The following is a 20,663-nucleotide window of genomic DNA, read 5'->3' on the forward strand; positions in this document are numbered from 1 at the left end:
ATCAAATCCAAACTGCACTTGTATCAAATCCGAAGATTGCAAGTCCTGTCACCAGGACGCCAATTGTGGTGTTACCTTTTTATTATTTTATCTTCTCCTCATTATCTATTGAAACAACATCGCATTGTAATGTAATTTTAATTTTCACCAAAAGCACATTCAACACAGCGGGAAAAATACACGTCTTTCGTAACAAGACAAAGAGAGAGAGACATCCATTAGCTCTTAAAAACAAAAAAGTACGCAAAAGTAAAAAAAAAAGAACAAAATTATTTATAAAATCGGTCGCTGGCGCAGCGCTCTTCTGCGTGCGCGATCGTAAATTATAACTTTGCGGAAGTCAAAGTACCATTACAAAAGCAAATCTAAATGTTGCTGTTGTGACAACTGAACCAACACCGAATCCAGTGTACTTGTAGGACAAGTGTGCAGACAAGATAGCCTTATCATCAAAACCTGTACTATCTACAGTTCTTCATTAACAATCACAACAACAACACATAGTTATTTACAACTGCAGTGAGCTGAGCACCGAAATTACTCGAGCATGAGAAAACATTGACTGAAAAATACAAGTCCTGGTAGAGTCTGATCACTTGCTCTGTTGTCCTGTAACGACATGTAGCTGTCCAAGTCTGCGAGTTGAACCTTCACGTAGCGTGGCTGATGCACAAAAGGATGAGGCACACTGGTGGCATGCCACCGGGAAGACTCGTTCGTCAGTGGTGCTGCCAAGTGAAACAGGCACCCTCATATTGCCTTCTCGTGCAGTGCCGAATATGAACATTGCGATCATGGTGGCGACATATGTTGGTGTGCTGCCATAGTTTTGTAGGCTGTAGCATTCACTTTTCATTTCAGTGTGATTGTAGAATCTGCTGGAGACCGTGGTTTGAACTATACAGAGCAGTAAGAACCCGCACAATGCCCCAGAGACAGAAAAACTACATAGATTGTACTAATTACTTCCCACTTCTTGTAGTAGCAAAAAGTATACTCGCTGAACTACATTACCTATTTCCACTTGTCCAGGTATTGCACCCTTGCGGCCCTGAAAACCATTTGTTTCATTCACCTAGTTTTTAAGAGGTCTGATAACAATTGCTCTAGTATGAATGCTTTGTTAAAGTGTTTCCTGTCACAATTTTTTCTGTACATGCTTGTTAATCTCAGTTGTCACTACCACAGCAGTTGTCTTTTGTTAGCAGTTGCCTTTAATCATTTGGTGTATCTGGCTAAGTGCTCCATCGTTAATCGTGTTGGCAGTGATGCTATATTAAACCCCAATTGTTCTACGTTACCATACCACCAGTTTGTCAAAAGGCTTCTTGGGGAGTGCAGAGTTCAAGTAATACACCAGAATGAAACAGAAACATGGCATTGATCTACACAAGTTGAATAGTTTCTAGATTACCAGTGGAAAAATGCTCCTGTCAGATTACAAAAATGACAAATATGCTCATATTTCAAACACTTTGACCTCTTACAAACTAGTTGAATGCAATGAATGGGTTTCAGGGCCACAAAAGCACAACATCTGGACAAGTGGAAATGGGTAATGTAGTTCAGTGAGTCTGCTTTTTGCTACTACTGAAAATTGTTGCACATGAATATATACACGTTCTTTTTAACGCGAATCTCACCTCTCATTCCCATAAGCTCCTCTAACTGTGGCTAACTCACACCCAGTAGTCCATCACTGTAAGTTGCTCAAATCCATCCACTCCCATTTGCCCATTCTCAATTGCTCATTCAGCCCACTCATTGACATTATCTCTTGGTATCTCTCTAATAGTCACTGTCCCCTGTCTCACTGCCACAGTCTCTTTCATTCTGTCCTGCTACTGCTGTCACCTCTCACTGTTGTTGTCTCCCTTTTGCTCTCTGTTACTGCTATTATCTCATTCATTCCTTCCCACTTCTGCTCTCTCTTCTTATTGTCACTGTCTCTCTCTTCCTCGTTGCGTTGTCATAGACTCTGTCTTTCATTAACAGTGGCTCTCACTCGCTTCCACTTTTTCCTTTTCTTTATTCCTCTCTGGCACTGTCTTCTTCACTCTTTTCCTAACACCATTCTGTAACTGTGAACTATTTTCCGTTGTCATTGTGGCCCTCTCTTTCTCACACACAGCCATTGTCTCTGTTGCTCTTTCTGTTACACAACCACTGTCTACTAACTTCTCTCAGCATAAAAAAGCGCAACTACATGCCAAAATTTTTGGGAAAATTTTTAAAGGTACTGAGGAAGGTAGAACGAGGCAACTGGTACCCCCCACTTGCCAGTCAGAGTCTTTCAAACAGGAGCAGATTCACCTTTTGGTGTTCCGGAGCATTTTTCCACAGGTCCCCTTCTTTTCATTGCCACAGCAGGGCATGTCCTTCATATTAAAAGACTTTATGGGTCAGTAATTTTGAAGTTTACTTATGTGAAATTTAAATGACACAAAACTAATTTTATTCCTCGTATTGGATTTTATGTGCTCAAAAATTTTCCACGTGCTTCTGTACTACAACATGAGATTGCCAGAACCCTTCTGATGATAATAGAGAAACTTCAAGCATATTTCTCCACACTACCTCACTTGATAAACAATATTTTTCCCTCACGCCCAATTTTATGTGCCTATTTTATGTGGACAATTGGGTAACTTGGAACCTTAAAAATCAAGGCAAAGGAATAGATCATAAAAATTAAGGCAATTTGCTATGCTTAGCAGTCTTGGAATCAGCAGCTCAGTTTTAGTACCTAAAAATCAAGTTTTTGGGATGTTTCTTGATAACTTATAAAAAATTTTGAAAACAGGAATATAGCACTTCGAGGTAAATGTCTATAGACGATACACTGTTAAAGTTTGAGGAATTTGCTGCTGTTAGTTATTTAGATATCTGCTGCTGACCGTGAGAAAATGGTGAAAAACACTTTTTCAGGTTTTCTCAGGAACTGCCAGTGAACTAATTGGTGCTTCCATGTTCTCAGCAGACAAAGGATCTACCACTGTGGTACTTGACCAACAGTAGTATGTTAGTGAAGGTCTATGCCAGCTGTCTGACACCTCTACATACAGCATTTGCCATCAAGATCCCAATCCTGTGATTCAAACTAAGCTGCAGTCCCTCATAAGATTCTCTACCCCTCACAAGGACGTACACCTCAGTTCATAGAACTTCTCACCCCACCCAAACCACACACCCCCACCATTTATCTTCAACCTAAAATCCACAAACCTAGTCATCCTGGGCATTATTTAGTTGCTGGCTTCAACGCACCTGCCGAACCTATACCTGCCTTAGTTGATCAACACCTGCCACCTATAGTACAAAGACTTTCCTCCTATATCAAAGATACCAACCATTTCCTACATCGTCTGAAATTTTGCCTGCCCCACTCCTACCACACACCTTGCTTGTCACCACTGATTCCATTTCGCTCTATACCAACAGCACCCATGCATGTGGTGTGTCTGCTGCTGAACATTTTCTCAGTCAATGTACACCTGATTCCAAACCTATGGCATCATTCTTGCTCACCTTTTGCAACTTTATTCTTTCCATGAATTACTTGATATTTGAGGCCGGACATACAAACAGATCAGTTGTACAGCCATGGGAACACCCCCCCCCCCTCCCCAAGCTTTCCACACATGATTTTCTGTGAACATTGGATGAAAGCCAACAGGCGGATTCTGTGCACATTTCCGGAAAGCACTCTGTTGACTGACTGTTGACAAAGGTCTAGGCATATAGGGTGGTCTCTCAAATATGTGGCTTGCTTGATGACATTTTGATTAATAGGACCCATTACATTGTCCTAGACAGTGAGTGTTTATCAGAGACAAAGTTAATGTTAAGAGTGCCCCTGGGAAATGAAGATGGACTACTACTATTACCCATGTAAATTTAATCTGTCACATAGAATGTGCAGCAAAGGTAGCTTGCACTAAACGCAAGTTAGTTAATACTGTTGGACAAGAGAAACAATCATGAAATGTTCAGAAACATTAGGATTAGTGATATGCTGCTTCACTCAGTCACGTTGATTAAATATTTGGTGCCACATTAAGAAAAACATGAAATGAAATGAACTCAAAATGCCAGTTTTAGATAAAAGGTGAATGGCCAGTTACAGTTTATTGAAAGAGTTTTTGTAAAATGTAGTGTGCTTACACAGGAGACTGCCTACACAGCACTTATGCAACCAATTTCTGAACGCTACTGTTTGGGATCCCAAACAGATTTGATTTAAGAAAGACGTTAAAGCAATTTTGAGGTGTGTTTCTAGATTTGTTACCACCCAATTCTATCGGTTCGAGAGGCTACCAAAATGTTCCTTCGTGGGTGGAGATGAGAAACTTAGGATAGGAGATGATGGTGATTTTGTGGAAGAGGAAGTTTAGCAAACTAGCATTTTCAACAGACTGCAGAACAGTTCTAATGCCTCCAATGTTCATTACACTTCAGAACACAATAAGGAGATTAAGGTTCATATAAAGCCACGAAGGAGTCTTATGCAAACATCATGAACACAAAAAAAATACTTTATGACCAACACAGTAAGACAAACCAAGTGACAGACAAATTTACAGAATACACACCAGTGTACATAATAAGGAAGTTGCATAAGCACTAACATATAGTGCACAAGATTTCACAGAGAAACAGTCAAGTGTAATGGTTGAATATGAAAACAAAAGTGAACAAACCATGCTGACCAGAGTGAAGCAAACTAAAAGCCTACCAGACAGCAGGCCGAACTTAGCATTCCAAACAATGTCAACTACAAAAGAAATTACAGAATATAACAAAAAGGCTATAGTTAGCCATGTGTAACAACAAATATCATAAAAAATCACAATATTAATGGGAACAACCCATATTGTACAGTAAAATTCCTTAAAATACATATTTGTTAAATGGCAATAACAAATCATTTCATTGGTTTATACAGCCTACATGATTCAACCTTGATTGAAGGATACAAGGTATGGAGGGAAGAGGATATTTTACAAAAAAAATTTATTTTTCTGCAAGTACAGGAATTCGAAATTAAAGTCATATAATAAAACCATAGGAATAAATCATAAAACCGTTCATAAAAAAGCTGCTACACAACAGTGTGCTGCACCCAGGACAGCATAGAAGCAGTCTTCTCACTCATTTTTAAGAATGGAAAACAAAAATATATTTCACACAATAATTGAAACTGATGATGAAAGTCCATAGTATATATACAAATATAAATTTTGTCTAGGTATCGCCACTTTGAGCGCAGCGCGCTCCTCCTGTGATAGTTTTTTTAGTAAAGATTTGATAGTTTGCTGATAATTTTTAATTGGTGTCCTCGTAATTTGTGTTCACACTGATTTTATGAACAAGGATGTCCCACTGAGTTTCAGTTATTGTGTGGAATATATTTTGGTTTTTCAGTCTTAAAAATGAGTGCGAGATGCTGTTGTGTAGCAAGCTTTTGTATGAATGGTTTTATGATTTATTCCTACGGTTTTTTATGTGACTTTAGTTTTGAATTCCTGTACTTGCAGAAAAATAAAATTTTTTGTAAAATATCCTCTTCCCTCCATACCTTGTATCCTTCAATCAAGGTTAAATCATGTAGTCTGTATAAACTACTGAAATGATCTATTATTGCCATTTAATAAATATGTGTTTTAAAGTATTTTACTGTACAATATGGGTTGTTCCCAATAACACTGTGATTGATGATATTTGTTGTTACATACGGATAACTGTAGATTTTTTGTTACATTCTGTAATTTATTTTGTAGTTGACATTGTTTGGAATGCTAGGTTTGACCTGCCAACTGGTGGGCTTTTAGTTTACTTCACTCTGGTCAGCATGATTTGTTCACTTTGGTTTTCATATTCAACCATTGCACTTGACTGTTTCTCTGTGAAATCTTGTGCACTATATGTCAGTGCTTATGCAACCTTCTTATTATGTACACTGGTGTGAATTCTGTGAATTTGTCTATCACTTGTTTTGCTTTACTGTTTTGGTCATAAAGTATTTTTGTGCTCACAATGCTATTATTTTTAACGGATTGTCTGATAATGGACCATGCTCAAAACACATAATAGAGAGTTTGGATTTAATACAACATACCTATGTAACACCCAAGATCTGTTGTTAGCGACCTGTCAGCATTGTATATGTTTACTGGACAAAAGAGAATTTCTAGCAATGGTGCAAAGAACGCCTTGCCTTGAGCTGTAAAGTGGCTTGCAGAATATGTATGTAGATATAGATAATCTGATTCAAGTGAAAGATTCAAAAGTTTTCCTTTTTGCCTCACCTTTAGCTCATTGTATAGATAATGTGTTTCTATATGGTTTTCCATTATTTTAATCATCTTAGCTTGTTATAAGTTAGAAAAGATATTATATTCGACATTAATCAGTATTTCAATTTTCTTTTGATAGCAGTATAGTGGCTCTTACTGCCAAAGTGCTATATTAGTCTGTTCTCATCTCTTTTTCTGATTGTGAGAATATACATTCGATAAAAGAGTGTGATGATATAAAATTGTTTCTTCATTGCAGTGGAAAGTCCAGAAATGAATAACGACAATATTATGTAAATGATAGATTGCTGCTCCCAATATAGAGATGTTGAGTCACAGACCAGCACAATGAAAAGACTGCTACACATTTTAGCTTCTGGGCCAAAAGGCCTCCTTCTGAAGTGGAAAACACAAACAAATTCACACAAACACAACTCACACACCCAGTCTTGTGTTTGTGAGTTGTGTTCATGTGAAAATGTGTGTGTTTTCTACTTCCATAATATTTTCCTTAATGTCGAGGAACACAGTGGGAAAAAAAAATCCAAAAATTAACTATGAACTTTCAGACTTAATATGCATTTACTCACGTAATTCATTTTTAACTGCTCTTGGTACTGTTTTCATTGGAGGAAAAAACTATTATTAATGAAAATTATTTATTTTATTAATACTATCTTGATCACATTTATCTTTAGTTTGTGGAAGTACAGTTATCTTGTTACATTCTTAAAAGTTCACAAAATATTGCAGTAATTTTCTTTCCTGCATTGATGGAAATATAAATAAATTTACTGGATTTGCGTGGGGATTCGCATGGGCAGTTACATGCCAGTTTGCACTCAGTGTCAGTTTACTATACATACTTTTGTGTATGCTGTAACATAGATTTGTTTTGATTACTCTTCCCTAGGGGCTAATAACACAGTGAGTAAACATCCGAAATAACTTTTTGCATTTGTTATACTCAATGTGAATGTTTAATTCCATCTCACTGCAGAATTCCACACACAAACTGGCAAATTATTAAGCAGAGGATGTAGGTTTTATGTGTCTTAGTATTTAATTCTTCTTTTAAACCACTGCTGAGATTACTTTATTCTTTGTATCACATGAACATTTTATGATCCAGGCACTATCACACATTTAAAAAAGAACAAACACATTTACATTTTTTGAACATACTTTTTTGTTTTGCAGGCAAAATACAAAGACCCACAGACAAAGTTGCTGTATGCCAACGCAGAAGAGTTTTCAACTATACGCAGTTTACCAATGGACATAACAGCAGGATACCTTTCATTACGCAGAGCAAATAATCCAATGGGATAGAAACATTGGACTCAGGCATCGAAATAAAAGCTCTAGTTTAATCAAGTTTTCTTTTAAAAATGTATTATTTTTATATTAAAATCTGAAAAACTGGTTAGTGTTTCTTTTCTGTTTCCCTTTTTAATGTCAGAATATACCATTTAATATCAATACGCATATTGTTAGTGAAAGCTGGGATGCATACTAGTAATATTTGTGTTCAAGAGGAACCTTAACTTATACTGAACAGTAACAACTGGAGCAGACAATTTTCTTCAGACTGTGGAATTCTGGAGATAGTGTGGACATTCATTAGAGAAAATAGACTTTGTTGAGGAACAATTGGAGAATGAATTTTAAACATCAAACACAGGCAATCTATATCACAGAGATTACATAACATATCATTAACAAGTCATAGATATAATGCAGTGCTGAAGCAGCGTTTCAGCAATTCTTCACATTCCTCCCCACACTTCTCTACCTTCACAGCTATGACCAGCTGGGCACGTCTATTGAGTGCCTTTCATCTGTGGTTACATCTGGGATTCCATCTCAGCCTTCTTTCAGCTCCTGTACTCTTTTGTGCCCTCTTCAGCAGGTGCTGTGGAAGAACTTGTTCTCCTTAGGGTATGATATCATCGACTTGGAGTCTCATTGCTCCTCCATTTTAGTGTTTAACTTGGTGGAAGCTACACTAGAGCATACATTCTCCCATTTGATTTGATTTTGACAGGGAAGCTAAAACAGCTTAGGTCTAACCTGCCACCGCCCGCACCGAAACCGAGTTTATTGTGTGCTATCGCTCCCTGTATATCTAGTAAAGCCAACCAATGCCCTTAAATAGTGCAAGGAGTCCCTTTACCAGTTTTTTGTTAGACACAATTTCTTCGGGTCTAGTTGTCCCGAAGATTCTGTATCTTTTGCTCTCAAATGCCATGCATTCAAAGATTAGGTGTGATGCAGTTTCTTCACCCTCATCACATATCCTACATTTAGGGTCTTCTTCCATTATACCCATTGTGTGTAGGTGTTTTTTGAAATTCCTATAGCCGGTCATCAGTCCAGTCATGAGTCTGATGGTTTGGGCGTCATTACCTTACCATGTTCTTGTTTATGGACGTTGGTCCAATATTCTACATGCAGTTTTCTGAGCCAGTTCTGTAGTTCTAGTTTGATCATAGCCTTGGTGATTGTCGGACAGGTCCAATAAATGGAGTCATTGCCCCCATCCTGGCCAATCTGAGGGCTTGTTCATTGCCACGGATCCCTGAGTGGTCAGGGACCCGCACTAGATTTACCCTATTGCTTCCCCCCTAGCTCCACCAGCCACTACCTTTACGACTGACCATATGGTTTTAATTTTATCCTGAGACTTAGCTATTCTATCTGCACACCATATACTTTTTGCCTTCCTAATAACTTTTTTAAGCACCTTACAATACTGTTTGTAATGGGCTGCTGCATTTAGATTTTGACTGTTTCTAACGTTTTGATATAATTGCCACTCTGTTCTACAGGATATTCTTATCCCTCTAGTCAGCCACCTAGGCTGCCTGTTTGTGCTAGTACCCTGTTTTGAACGTTCTAACAGAAAGCAACTTTCAAAGAGTACGAGAAAAGTCTTGAGGAAAGCATTATATTTATTGTCTACTGTATCGGCACTATAAACATCTTGCCACTCTTGTTCCTTGATAAGGTTTACAAAGGTCTCTACAGCAACTGGATCAGCTTTCCTAAAAAGTTGATGACTATATTTAACATGAGTTGGAGCACAAAAATCTTTTAGAGTTAAAACTTGTGCACCATGATCTGAAAGGCCATTCACTTTTTTGCTAACAGAATGCCCTTCTAGTAATGAGGAATGAACAAAAATGTTGTCTATGGTTGTTGTACTGTTCCCTTGCACTCTCGTTGGAAACAATACGGTTTGCATAAGATTATATGAATTAAGGAGATCTACCAGCATCCTTTTCCTTGCACAATCTCTTATACAATTAATATTGAAGTCACCACATATATCTAACTTTTTGTATTTCCTATAAAGTGAACCAAGAACCTCCTATAGCTTTAGCAAAAATGTTGTGAAATTGGAGTCTGGGGATCTATAAATAACAACAGTTAGAATTTTAACTCCACTAAATTTAACCACACCTGCACAACATTCACCTTTTCAGTGCAGTACTTTGAAACATCAATTGACTCAAATGGGATACCGTTTTTTCACATACATGGCTACTCCCCCACACCACAAAGAGCTCCTAGAGTCAACATATATAAGCAGTTCACTAGCTTTATCTCTAATACCTTGTATGTTTTGATGAAGTATACTAATTCCCTCATTACTCAGATACCTAAGCTTTGTCGAAAGTGGTTTCTTTGTTAGAGAGACTTCCCTTAAGCAGGAATACCTATCAGCTGACTTCAGTCTAAAAAAAGGTGCAGCTCTAACACCCACTAGTACAGGAATTTTCCCATGAGTGATCCCACCACCCCCACCTATGCTGTCACCTATAAGCTTTGCCAGCCTCCCCTTTACATACCTGTTGAGGTGCAGGCCATGTCTTGTGAAACCCGTCCTGCTGATAGACTCCACCGACACCACTGAAATGTGACTCATGCCTTCTGTCATCAGCGCACCCCCAAGTCTCATGTTATTATGCTTGACGGCTGTATTAAGATAAGGCCGATCGTGACACTGAAACAGTTCCACGGAATGCACATTCGTGTTGCCAGTCTGAGTGGCTATCTTTTCCAGCTCACCATCAATGTCATACTCCCCATCCCTATCAATACTATTAACAGCCCCATCCACAATCACTACCTGATCCTCTTTAGTAAAATCCCTACATAACCCCCCTTTGTTAACAGTCACCTGAGCCAATCCTGCATTACGCTTCACAATGCTGGTGACCTGGTATTCACTCCCCAACACTTCCTGCAACTGCTGGCCTACACCTCTGCCAACTACCTGACAGCAGAACCTTCTTCTTTCTCTTAAACTTTGCAACTGTCCTAGCCACCGTAACTGCTGAGGTCTGCTGCATACTTCCTACATCTACAGCAACTAGAGATTCCTCTCCACTAGACTCTGACAGTTGGTCATATCTATTGCAAACATCAATAGTAAAACTATCTGAAAATCTCCTTCTCCTAGCAGATCTCTTGGCAATAGCCAGTTCCCATTCCCCAACCCCTGTCTCCCTCCTCATCCTATCTAGCTCCTCCTGTGCGTTTTTAAACTGCACCTGAAGGGCACAGATCTCACGCTCCTGCTCCTCTATCAACTTACTCTTGCTACATAACCTGCAGTTCCACGAGAGGATCTCACCAGAATGCCCACTGGCTTCCCCACTGCATTCCCCTCAGTGAAAATACTTTGAACAAGTCTCACACCACAATCCACTACTCATGAATAGGGATGGGCTATGATCGCGCTCGAGAAACGCGCGACGCGAAGGCAATTTCTCGGGTACGTTAGAGAAGTTGACAGTGCTGCGCCCTCTGAGAAATTGCGCAAACCATCGGTACACGAAGTACTGAGCCGCAGCGGTCGTACTCGGCGTGCATACGTGCTCGGAAAACTTTGAAATTCTATGATTGATATCAACTGTACTACCATTATTAATGTGTACTGAAGTATTAGTATATGTCTCATAAGACAAAAATCATAGAATTGTTGTTTAAAACAAAGCACAGAATTCGCATAAACAGAAGCTTTATTCTTACAAAATAAATTACCTTGTACATTCTGCATGTATGTATGCATGCATGCTTAAACGTAAAAGAGAAGTGCTATAATCTTTTATATACAGAAACTGCGACCATGCATTTACTTACTGAAGAAAGAAAGGAAACAAAAGTTGTTCAGAAGAAGGCATTTTTAAATCCCATTGCTACACAGCCGTCGATTTTTTTTTTTTTTTTTTTAGAAATATGATTTTATTAACCAATTGGCCTTTTAGTCTGCTTCTCTGTTTGTTTATAAGTAGTCCTGTTTTCGAAAATATTCTTTCACTGAGAACAGAAGTTGCAGGTATTGCAAGATATTTTTTTGCCACGACAGCGAGACCTGGGTAACTGTTTTCATTTTTTTTCCAGTAGTGTAAAGGATTATCCGTGCGTTGTAGGTACGGTTCTTCCAAATATCGTTGTACCTCCAGGTCTATGCTATCACAACCGCTTTTCATTAGATTTTTATTGGAAACCTCTTCATCGAAAGAAGCCCATAAGGAACTACTGGCGTTTTGTACAACATAGTACTCGTGGCTAGTGTTGTTAGCAGCCGAATGAGGAGATCGTACAGTCTCATCAACCACGTTTGTGCACTCTGCAATTAGGCTTGCAACGGCATGTTTTGAATGAAAGGGATTCGTAAATGGTAACGTTTTGAATCTTGGGTCGAGAACTGTGGCAACAGCATGTACTTTGTTTCTATTAAGCCTAGCCGGGCTATTAGTGAGTTGTGCAGACATTGCTGTAGCTCTTGCGCTGTCGTGGTAGCCCACTTCCCATTGCATACGGTTATGATTAGCTGTCTGATTATTGGAATAGCTTTCAAAAGAGAGGTATAGTTTTCAGTTGAAATTTCACTTGTTACCACTTCAAATGGTTTTAGTATACATAAACATTCGCTCAAAATTCGTCACTCGTCAGCTGTGAGGTTCTTTACACCTGAATACAAAGTTGATAAACAGGCTGCAATGCATTCCTTTTGCTCCAGTGGACGTTGTAGCATATAAAACTTACTGTTCCATCGGGTTTCGGTTTCCTGAATCAATTTATGAACAGTTTTTTTCATTAGATCCTGAATCCCATGGAGTTTTTCATTAGCATTGCAACTTGTTTTAAAACAGCTAACAATTTTTCTGGCATTTTCCCGCATTATGCAGAGCTCACTGTTGCTGTTCAAAGAACTTTTCACAACTAAATTGATAGTGTGTGTTAAACAAGGCACATGTTGCATACCTATATTGCCACTGTGATTAAGTTGTACGGCCGCCGTCATGTTACTGGCGTTGTCAGTTGTGATGCTTACAACTTTGTTTTCAATGTTCCATTTTGAAATCACGTTATCTAACGCCTCACTAATATTTAGCGCTGTATGCTTTTCCGGGAAACGGAATGTCTCGAGAGCTAAAGCTTTCAGGCACCAATTAGCGTTACAACAGTATATGCGTCACTATCGAGTGAGGTCCAAATATCGGTCGTTAAAGAAACAAGTAGAGTCTTCCATGGCCAAGTTACAGCCTCTTTCTGTTTATGGTAATCGTCCTCAATCATGAGGCGCAACTTTTCTCGATCTGGTATCGAGTATTGTGGGTCCAACAGTGAAACAAAACGTCGAAAACCAGTGTCCTCGACGATTGAAAGCAGTTGAAAATAGTCTGTTATCATGGCCACTAGTGCTTCATCTAGCTGTTGTTGCCGTTTACTTCCCTCTATGAAGAGAAACGTAAGATTTAGATCAGTGCTCCTGCGGGGGGGTACGTTATGCTCGACAACTAGTAAAATAAAGTTACATATCGTATCGTGCAAAAGCTAGGATAGTATAGGGTTGATTTTGGGGTATGTCGTAGATTAAAAAATAAATTTTTTTAAGAGTGGCGGACCGCTTCGGACACTATCCGAACTTTCGCACGGAATTCACCTTTTGTAACATACGTGCCTAGATATTTTGTCTGCCTCGCACTATTGGAAGAATGAGCCTCTGTATCCACGGACGTCACTGTTTTATTGCTCGATAAATTGTGCAGTTTAAGATGTCTAATCATGCCCGTTGTATTTTTTGATACATTACGGAGATTTTTACGACAAATGTTGCAAGTAACGTTATCTCCATCCACCGTAAAGTATTGCCAGCACCATGACGTTCGTTTTCGAGTGTCCATATTGATTTGAATAACAACTTTACTCGAATGAAACCTGAGACATACTAGTTACGAGCACAGCGAGCAGCGCGCGTGTTTGTCTAGCGGCGGCATTCAATTCATAAAACAACAGCGGCACGGCGTATGTAGTGGCAGCCAACTGGCGCACAGCGGGCACACGCCGCCCAGCCGTTTCTTGTGAATTGCTTGAGAACTAGAGGCTCGAGGAATTCTCGGTGCGCTCGAGTCGCTGCGCCTCACCATCCCATCACTGCAGTACATAAGAAATGCAGGAAAGTAGTTTTAATCCAGAATATTTTATGAGCAAAATAAAATGATCATATGGCATTACTGGTCGACAAACCCATCTGGGGTTTTACGGCCTCCTGGTGTAAGTCTTGGAATCTGATGCTACTTTGGCAACTTGCACATCGATGAAGATAACACTAACACCTACTCCCCAACGGAAAAAAATCTCCGATCCGGCCAGGAATCGAACCTAGGACCCCAAAATCTAGAGGCAGTGAATAACCACTACATAACAAGCTAAGGATATTTTAAAAGCAAAATGTGAGTTTATGTTCACTGCCCTTCACAAAATGCAGGCTGTTTGGAGAAATGTTATGACTCACCTTAATGCAAAAGTTAATATTGTGAACTTCCACTGATATAGTAACTAAGATAACTCACGCATAAAAAAGGCTGATATAAAGACAGCTACCCTGCTACTCATGAAAAATTATGTTTTTAGAGTCCATGCAGAACATCGTGGCTGGTAGATGCACAGTAGGCAAGATATGCATGGGCGGAGTGGTAGTGGTGGGGACCACTGACAGGAGTTGTAGGGGAAATGCCAAGTGCTGAAGGGAAGTGCAATCCTTAACTGAAGCTTACACTCACATTTTTTTGTAAAAATTAAGTAGAGCCCCTCCACGTTCACACATGCCTGGTGACCATTCAAAAAGATGTCACCCCTGCTTTGGCTAGTATCTAAAAGGAATTCCACTGACAATGCAGCAACTTATTTTCACCTGGCATGTTAACCATTTCTAACTTTCAGAGGCACTGAGAGTGGCGAATTTTGAGTAAAACCTACACATTTTTCTTTTTGCTGCTTTTACCAAAACTGAGTTTACACAGCATCACCTCACTAATATGTTGTGCAGACGTAACTGCAAGAGAATTCTGAAACATTGGTTTATTAAGTGAGGAAATGAAATTTAAGATCAATATATTATGAAAAAGAACATTCTCAGTAAAAAATAAACGTCTAATACGTTAGTTCTGTTGTGCCAAAACCCACTGCATTTCTCGTTTCAACAGCTATCGATGGCATCTAAAAGTTACATTCTTGCATCAAAAAATTCTGTAATTTGTAGAATAACATGGCAGATAACGAAGTTTTGCATTATAGCCATGAGGAAAAATACTCTCCCTTTCGCATGTTATCATTTGCAAAAATCTCACTTTGATATCTCAGACTGTTACTGAAATATGAGAAATGTTGCGGATATTTTGCTCTGGCTTTATCGCTGGCGTGGCACGATCCCAAATGAGTGTGCTACATCAGATCAATTTTCTCAAGACTGGTGACAGATACAGACCTCCACCTAAACCTAAAGAAAAATTTGATACATTACCTAAATTTCATATGCAGCAACATACGTAATATGCACCAAATGCAAAATCATAGCGACCATAATTTTCCATTTAAAACTACTTCAAATTTCACACAGGATCTTACTTTCATGTAAATATCACAATAACTATGACCATTAATGAAATGATGGGCACACCATTATGCCATTATGAATGTTACATATAGAACTACATGTAATGCAAAAGTGAAATTTTTTAATGAATAGTTTCTGTAAAATTGCTTGAGAAAGATAACAGGGCATGCGCCTCGATTCTGTCATTACCAACTGGCTGAAAGGTGGCAAACACTGTCAGTGTTCCCTTCTGAACAAACGAACGAACTCACCCAGCACTTTCAACAAAACCTGGACACTGCGTATCAGCCACCATATCCTGGGTGGCCTCTACTTGGCACAGCAATCGTTTACAGTGCTGATCCCCCTACCAAGATGAAAGCAAACCTCTACAGAACATTGCCGAGATAAGAATCTCTGTCACTTCCTCATACTACCCTGAACTCAGATAACTAAGATACTTAAAACTACCTAGAGAGAGAGAGAGAGAGAACCCTTATTATTTGATCATTGACCTTATGGTGAACCTCCACTATAAAGGTAAGAACCTCAGACTAGCTGCAATGTGCCCACCTACTGCCATGATTCTACAACTATGAACTTCCTGGACAATCAGTTACAAAATGTGTGAGTTATGGAAGTTCTTTGGAAATAATAATAATAATAATATAGTAGCCTAAGTACTTGTCAAAATTCAGAAACCAACACAGTTTATTTATTTCTAGCCCATAATCTTACTGACTAGTGCATCGCTCTTTAAAGATTATTTCACTCTCTACGAGGGTTGAATGAAAAGTAATGCCTCCACATTCGTTAATTAGGCTTGGATGGGAATATTTTTATAAATCAAATGCAGAAATAATCCTTAGAATGTGATCTTTAATTACCAATATTCACCACTCCACATAATCACCAGCCAATTGGATACATTTCTGTCAATGATTAACAAGTTTTCTGAAGCCATCACGGAAGAAGTCAACACTGTTTCCGCAACCACAGTCTCTCAACGTCTTCATCAGAAGCATAATGATGTCCCCACAGATCGTCTTTCATTATTGGGAACAGATAGAAGTCCAACGGGGCTAAATCTGGACTGTATGGAGGATGCCCTAAGGTGGCGAGATTCAGTCTCTGACGTTCTGCTATGGTGGCAAGTGAAGTGTGTGGTTTGGCATTGTCATGCTGCAGGAAAACCCACCAACTGGAGCTGTAGAGAAGAGGCTATGGAAAAAGCCAGTACCTGCCACATACCAGTGCTGCCAACTGTTGAAGAGTTAAGAAGGTGGAGGCATTACTTTTCAGTCAGCTCTCGTAGTTCCCAATGAAGTTATCTTTTCTCAAGTCTGATACTAAATTTAGTCATTTTGAGTGTTCAAACTTAATTTTTTTATATCACATATTCTGTCAACTGCATTTTAGTTCCATTTGCACCGCACTCATGGAAAGACTGAGAAAAATGGAACAAACAATGTTAATTTGAAACCATCTGGAACACATATTAAAGACAATATATAAACAAACTTACTATGTTTCTCATAAAAAACATTCACATAAAAGTTTTTGTTTTATGTCTTAGAATAGTGTGTGTCAAAATGTGTATGTTGGTTTGCATCACATCAAAAAAAAATAAATACATTTACGCACTCACTACCTCCCTCTCAAAGCTTTCTTTGTCAAGTTCCTGATCAGGTGTATCAATTCACAAGTATGACAGTTTGATAGTAATCATGAGGCATTTCAATGGTTCGGTGAAATGGCTTTAAAGGTATGTGACAAACAGTATATGGAACAATTTTTGTGCGCCTGTTTATGTAAACAGTAAAATTTTAAAATATACCACTGCAGGGAATCTTGTTTCTGTCTTATCTTACCTTGATGAAGCCTGGCCTGCCATGTTTACTATTTTATAGGTATTTTATTAATTGGAATTATCTTCTAATGTACACAATCTCAGCAGAATCTGAATAAAACATATTTGCATATCTTTGTGGATCACAACCTTTTTGTAAAGCAATTATTTAAACCGCACCTTGTTCCACATTGTTTTACTAATATTATTCTTTTACATCAGAGAAACAGAACTAGTAACAAAAATATAAGATAGTAACTATGTGTATACAAAATACTGTTTAATAACAATACCCTAATAATAAAATCACAAAGGCACTGGATGCAGCAACCAGAACTAGATTTCAGCACATTTATAATTTAAGTACATCAGATAAACATCACAGAACAAGTTAAGTACACTTGATAAAATTCACGTGTTCGTAATTCACCAGAGAATATTTAAAACATTGCCACTTGTCGCTACCAAATGAAATATCTTATTAACTCAACAATAATCAGACATGTTCATTAATCACCTTGTTACAAACTCTACAGAACTGCTGTGTTAATATAATGTATATGGTTATCACTGTTGCCAAGCTTAAGGCAATGCTAGATGGTAAATTTCACATTTGGAAGAGAAATCTTTGACCCTCTTGTCTATTTTAGGTAGTAAATCATGTCATTTGAGCTTGTACATCACAATTCAGAAACCAATTTACATTACTTATAAACAACACAAAAATCATAACTCTTAATATCTGTAATTATAATTCATTATTTAAGACCATGAATAATTTTCAAACATTAGCTTTGAAATCCTTATCATAAAAGGAAATTTTAAAACACAGCTGCTCATATCCCTTCCATTGATTTCAATTACCTCACACAACATTATGTGCTCACATCATGGGTTACATCAAAACAAAGGTGCATCACAGTTTCATAACTAAGAAAAATGAGATCAAAATAAGACAAAGATATACACTTATGGCTGTGGAGTAACTCGTAGATATGATTTGCCTGATGGCAAAGGTTTCACTGAAATGCCTTTTGGAAACAAACTGGCTGCTTCCTCTTCCTTCAGGGTTGGAAGGACCATGCAGTCACCACCACTCTAATAAAAACAAGAAAACAAATGAAATAAGAAACAAATATTTAAATTTTCCAAAAAATTGCCAAGGCAAGGCAAATTCATTGCTTAATGTTAAGTAGCCATAAAAAAATAAAAAAATCCTCCTCATTTAAGTCATTTTGTTCATATTCTTATATATACGAAAAGTAACCAGGACCCTATCTATTTCAAAATTGTGTAAATGTATAACCCCATCACCATTATGCTTTTCTTACATTGTTTATACTCCTACCTGGAGTTTCCATTGTTTGACATGCACACCTAAAAATTAATACCGTTTTATTCAGTTTCTTGTAAGCTATAAAAGTAAGTGCTAACTGATGGATAACAGTGCTATATTTTCCACGATGTTTTAATTTTTTAATTTTGAAAATTTTAAAATCTGAATTTTTGTTTTGGAAAAAAATTATGTTACTCTTAAAGTTTGTGTTAATGTGTGTGCCAAATTGCATTATTGTGTTCCACTGGCATATTAAAATACATTTTATTTTAATGGTAAGTGCAGCACCTTGCACATAGTCCATAGGGTTTTGGACTTGTTACTAAGATATAATATGTCACCAAATAATGCTATCAAATCAATTTTTTTTATTTAGTCACAAATATACTTAAATATATATTCTCATTTGGCTTTCCCAGTTTAGCTGTGAAAATATTTTAACATTAACCAAGACAACACATGCTCATAAAGACCATGAGTAATTTACTTTATTACATCTTTATTTTACAGATGAATGAATGAATGAATGTAGCCTGTGTTGTCCCATTGAGGGCAAAGGCCTCCTACAAGTAGGGGTAGCTGCTTTTAAAGATTCATGTGGTGAGCTAGTCTGTGTAAGAGGGTACCACACTTACTGCATGCTACACATTGAATTACACTTTATCACTTAGTTGTAGCTCTAGTTCTTTCCACGTCTTTCTGTTTCTGCCTATGCTGATCCACTTTCTTCCTGCTTGTTTTCTGAGTAAGTCCAACCATTTGCGTCTTGGTCTTCCTGGGAGTCTCTTGCCGATGTAGGGGCCCCATGTGGTAGTTCGTGCCATCCACCTGTCATCTTCCAGCCTCTTCTATGTCTATTGTTGCCTGGCATCTTGTGTATCAAGGTGTTCAATAATCTGTCTTAAACAATGATATAGCTGTTATTATTTAACAATGTATTATTTGAGTGTCTATCAAAGAGAAATTTGTTTATTCAGCTTCAACAAGAACGATGTTATGATGATCCACAAACAATCTCATTACGGACTAAAATTATGTATTGCACTTTTATTTTAAATGATGGTCTTCATGGTTATGAAAAATAGAAGGCTGGTCCACAATGATGCATAAGCAAAGATTTACTTCTTTCTCATCCACCGTTTGTTTTCATGGGCGCAAGCACAAAGTCCCGTGATCTCTTCAAAAGCATGTAGCATCTGGGCCCACTTGAATTTTATAAACACTGAAATCCTTAAAAATCAGAAACAATTTTTGCCTTCTCTTGGGCTTTGCTCGTACGAATAAATGCATGATACTTCTGTGTCCCTGTGACAGCTATGCCTTTATGAAAACTTTTCGCAAAGATCCTTTTTTATGCTGATTGCTCATCATTTGTCACATAGAAGTTACTGATGGCTTATGTGCTTTACCCCCACTCAGACAATTAGAATGAAGTTAATATTCAATCATGTTGTGCTTCCACAGCTGATTAATGTGCATGTTAAGAAAACCATTTCCACTCTCATTGTGTGTGCAATTATTAAGCCACTGGTTGCATTCTATAAAAACATCCTTCGGTGACAAAGTGGTACAAATGTGCCAGTGTCACGATTTAAATTGCTTAATTTCCTAATAAAATGATAACCACGAATGCTGGAATACAAGAATAATATTCCACTTTGTGGATTGCTCTAGGTACTTGTATTGCAACATGTGCCTTTCAACATTTTTCTGGGTGATTAAGCATTTTAAATCATGACACCATCTGTTTCCTGCCACTATCACCTGAGCACGTGATTAAAGAGTTATACATGCACAAAGATATTCCGTCTTCTTTCCCTGACCAGTGCTTTGCTAATATTATCCCAACAATTAACCTCTACTGAGATGAATCTGTCAATAGAAGCACATACATACTGTTCTATAAATAAGAACTGTAGCTACTGTAAACTAAAATGATATAAAATGGAAACTGCATGCTATCCCTTACATTATTTATGTTTATTGTCATATGGCATAATTTAGTACAATTTTAAAATACTATCATGGAATATGCTTAATTAGTACTTAAATTCATTTAATTTAATGAACCAGCTATCAGAAAGATAAAATTTCCATATATAACCAGCTAGCAGAAAGATAAAATTTCCATACGTTCCCCTTGGAATACCACCATGAAAAATTCAATTCTATAATTTTCAAAATTTTGAAAACACTGGGAAAATCAGCATTTCAATGAATCTGGCCAAGCAGCACATACTTTTAAAGCCTATAACAAACTGAATAATGGTACAACTTTCTGGTCTTCGA

The 20,663-nt window shown here is 37.8% G+C and overlaps 2 protein-coding genes across 3 annotated transcripts in view; one reads left to right on the plus strand and one right to left on the minus strand.

Moving 5' to 3' along the window:
• LOC126263153 (INO80 complex subunit C) overlaps positions 1-7,721 on the plus strand; it is an 89,728-nt gene extending 82,007 nt beyond the window's left edge. The window contains exon 5 of one of the 2 annotated variants that reach the window (XM_049960186.1): positions 7,497-7,721. In XM_049960186.1, coding sequence (XP_049816143.1) covers positions 7,497-7,628 — 132 coding nt within the window. In that variant the 3' untranslated portion in view covers positions 7,629-7,721. The remainder of the gene's footprint in view (positions 1-7,496) is intronic. The other variant, XM_049960187.1, reaches the window with a different exon arrangement.
• Positions 7,722-17,281: 9,560 nt separating this feature from the next.
• Positions 17,282-20,663, minus strand: part of LOC126262417 (peroxiredoxin-6) — a 66,945-nt gene continuing 63,563 nt past the window's right edge. The window contains exon 5 of the mRNA XM_049959049.1: positions 17,282-18,136. Within this exon, the coding sequence (XP_049815006.1) occupies positions 18,008-18,136 (129 nt within the window). The 3' untranslated portion in view covers positions 17,282-18,007. The remainder of the gene's footprint in view (positions 18,137-20,663) is intronic.

This window comes from Schistocerca nitens, chromosome 6 (assembly GCF_023898315.1).
Source record: "Schistocerca nitens isolate TAMUIC-IGC-003100 chromosome 6, iqSchNite1.1, whole genome shotgun sequence".
In the NCBI taxonomy this organism is placed as follows: Eukaryota; Metazoa; Arthropoda; class Insecta; order Orthoptera; family Acrididae; genus Schistocerca; species Schistocerca nitens.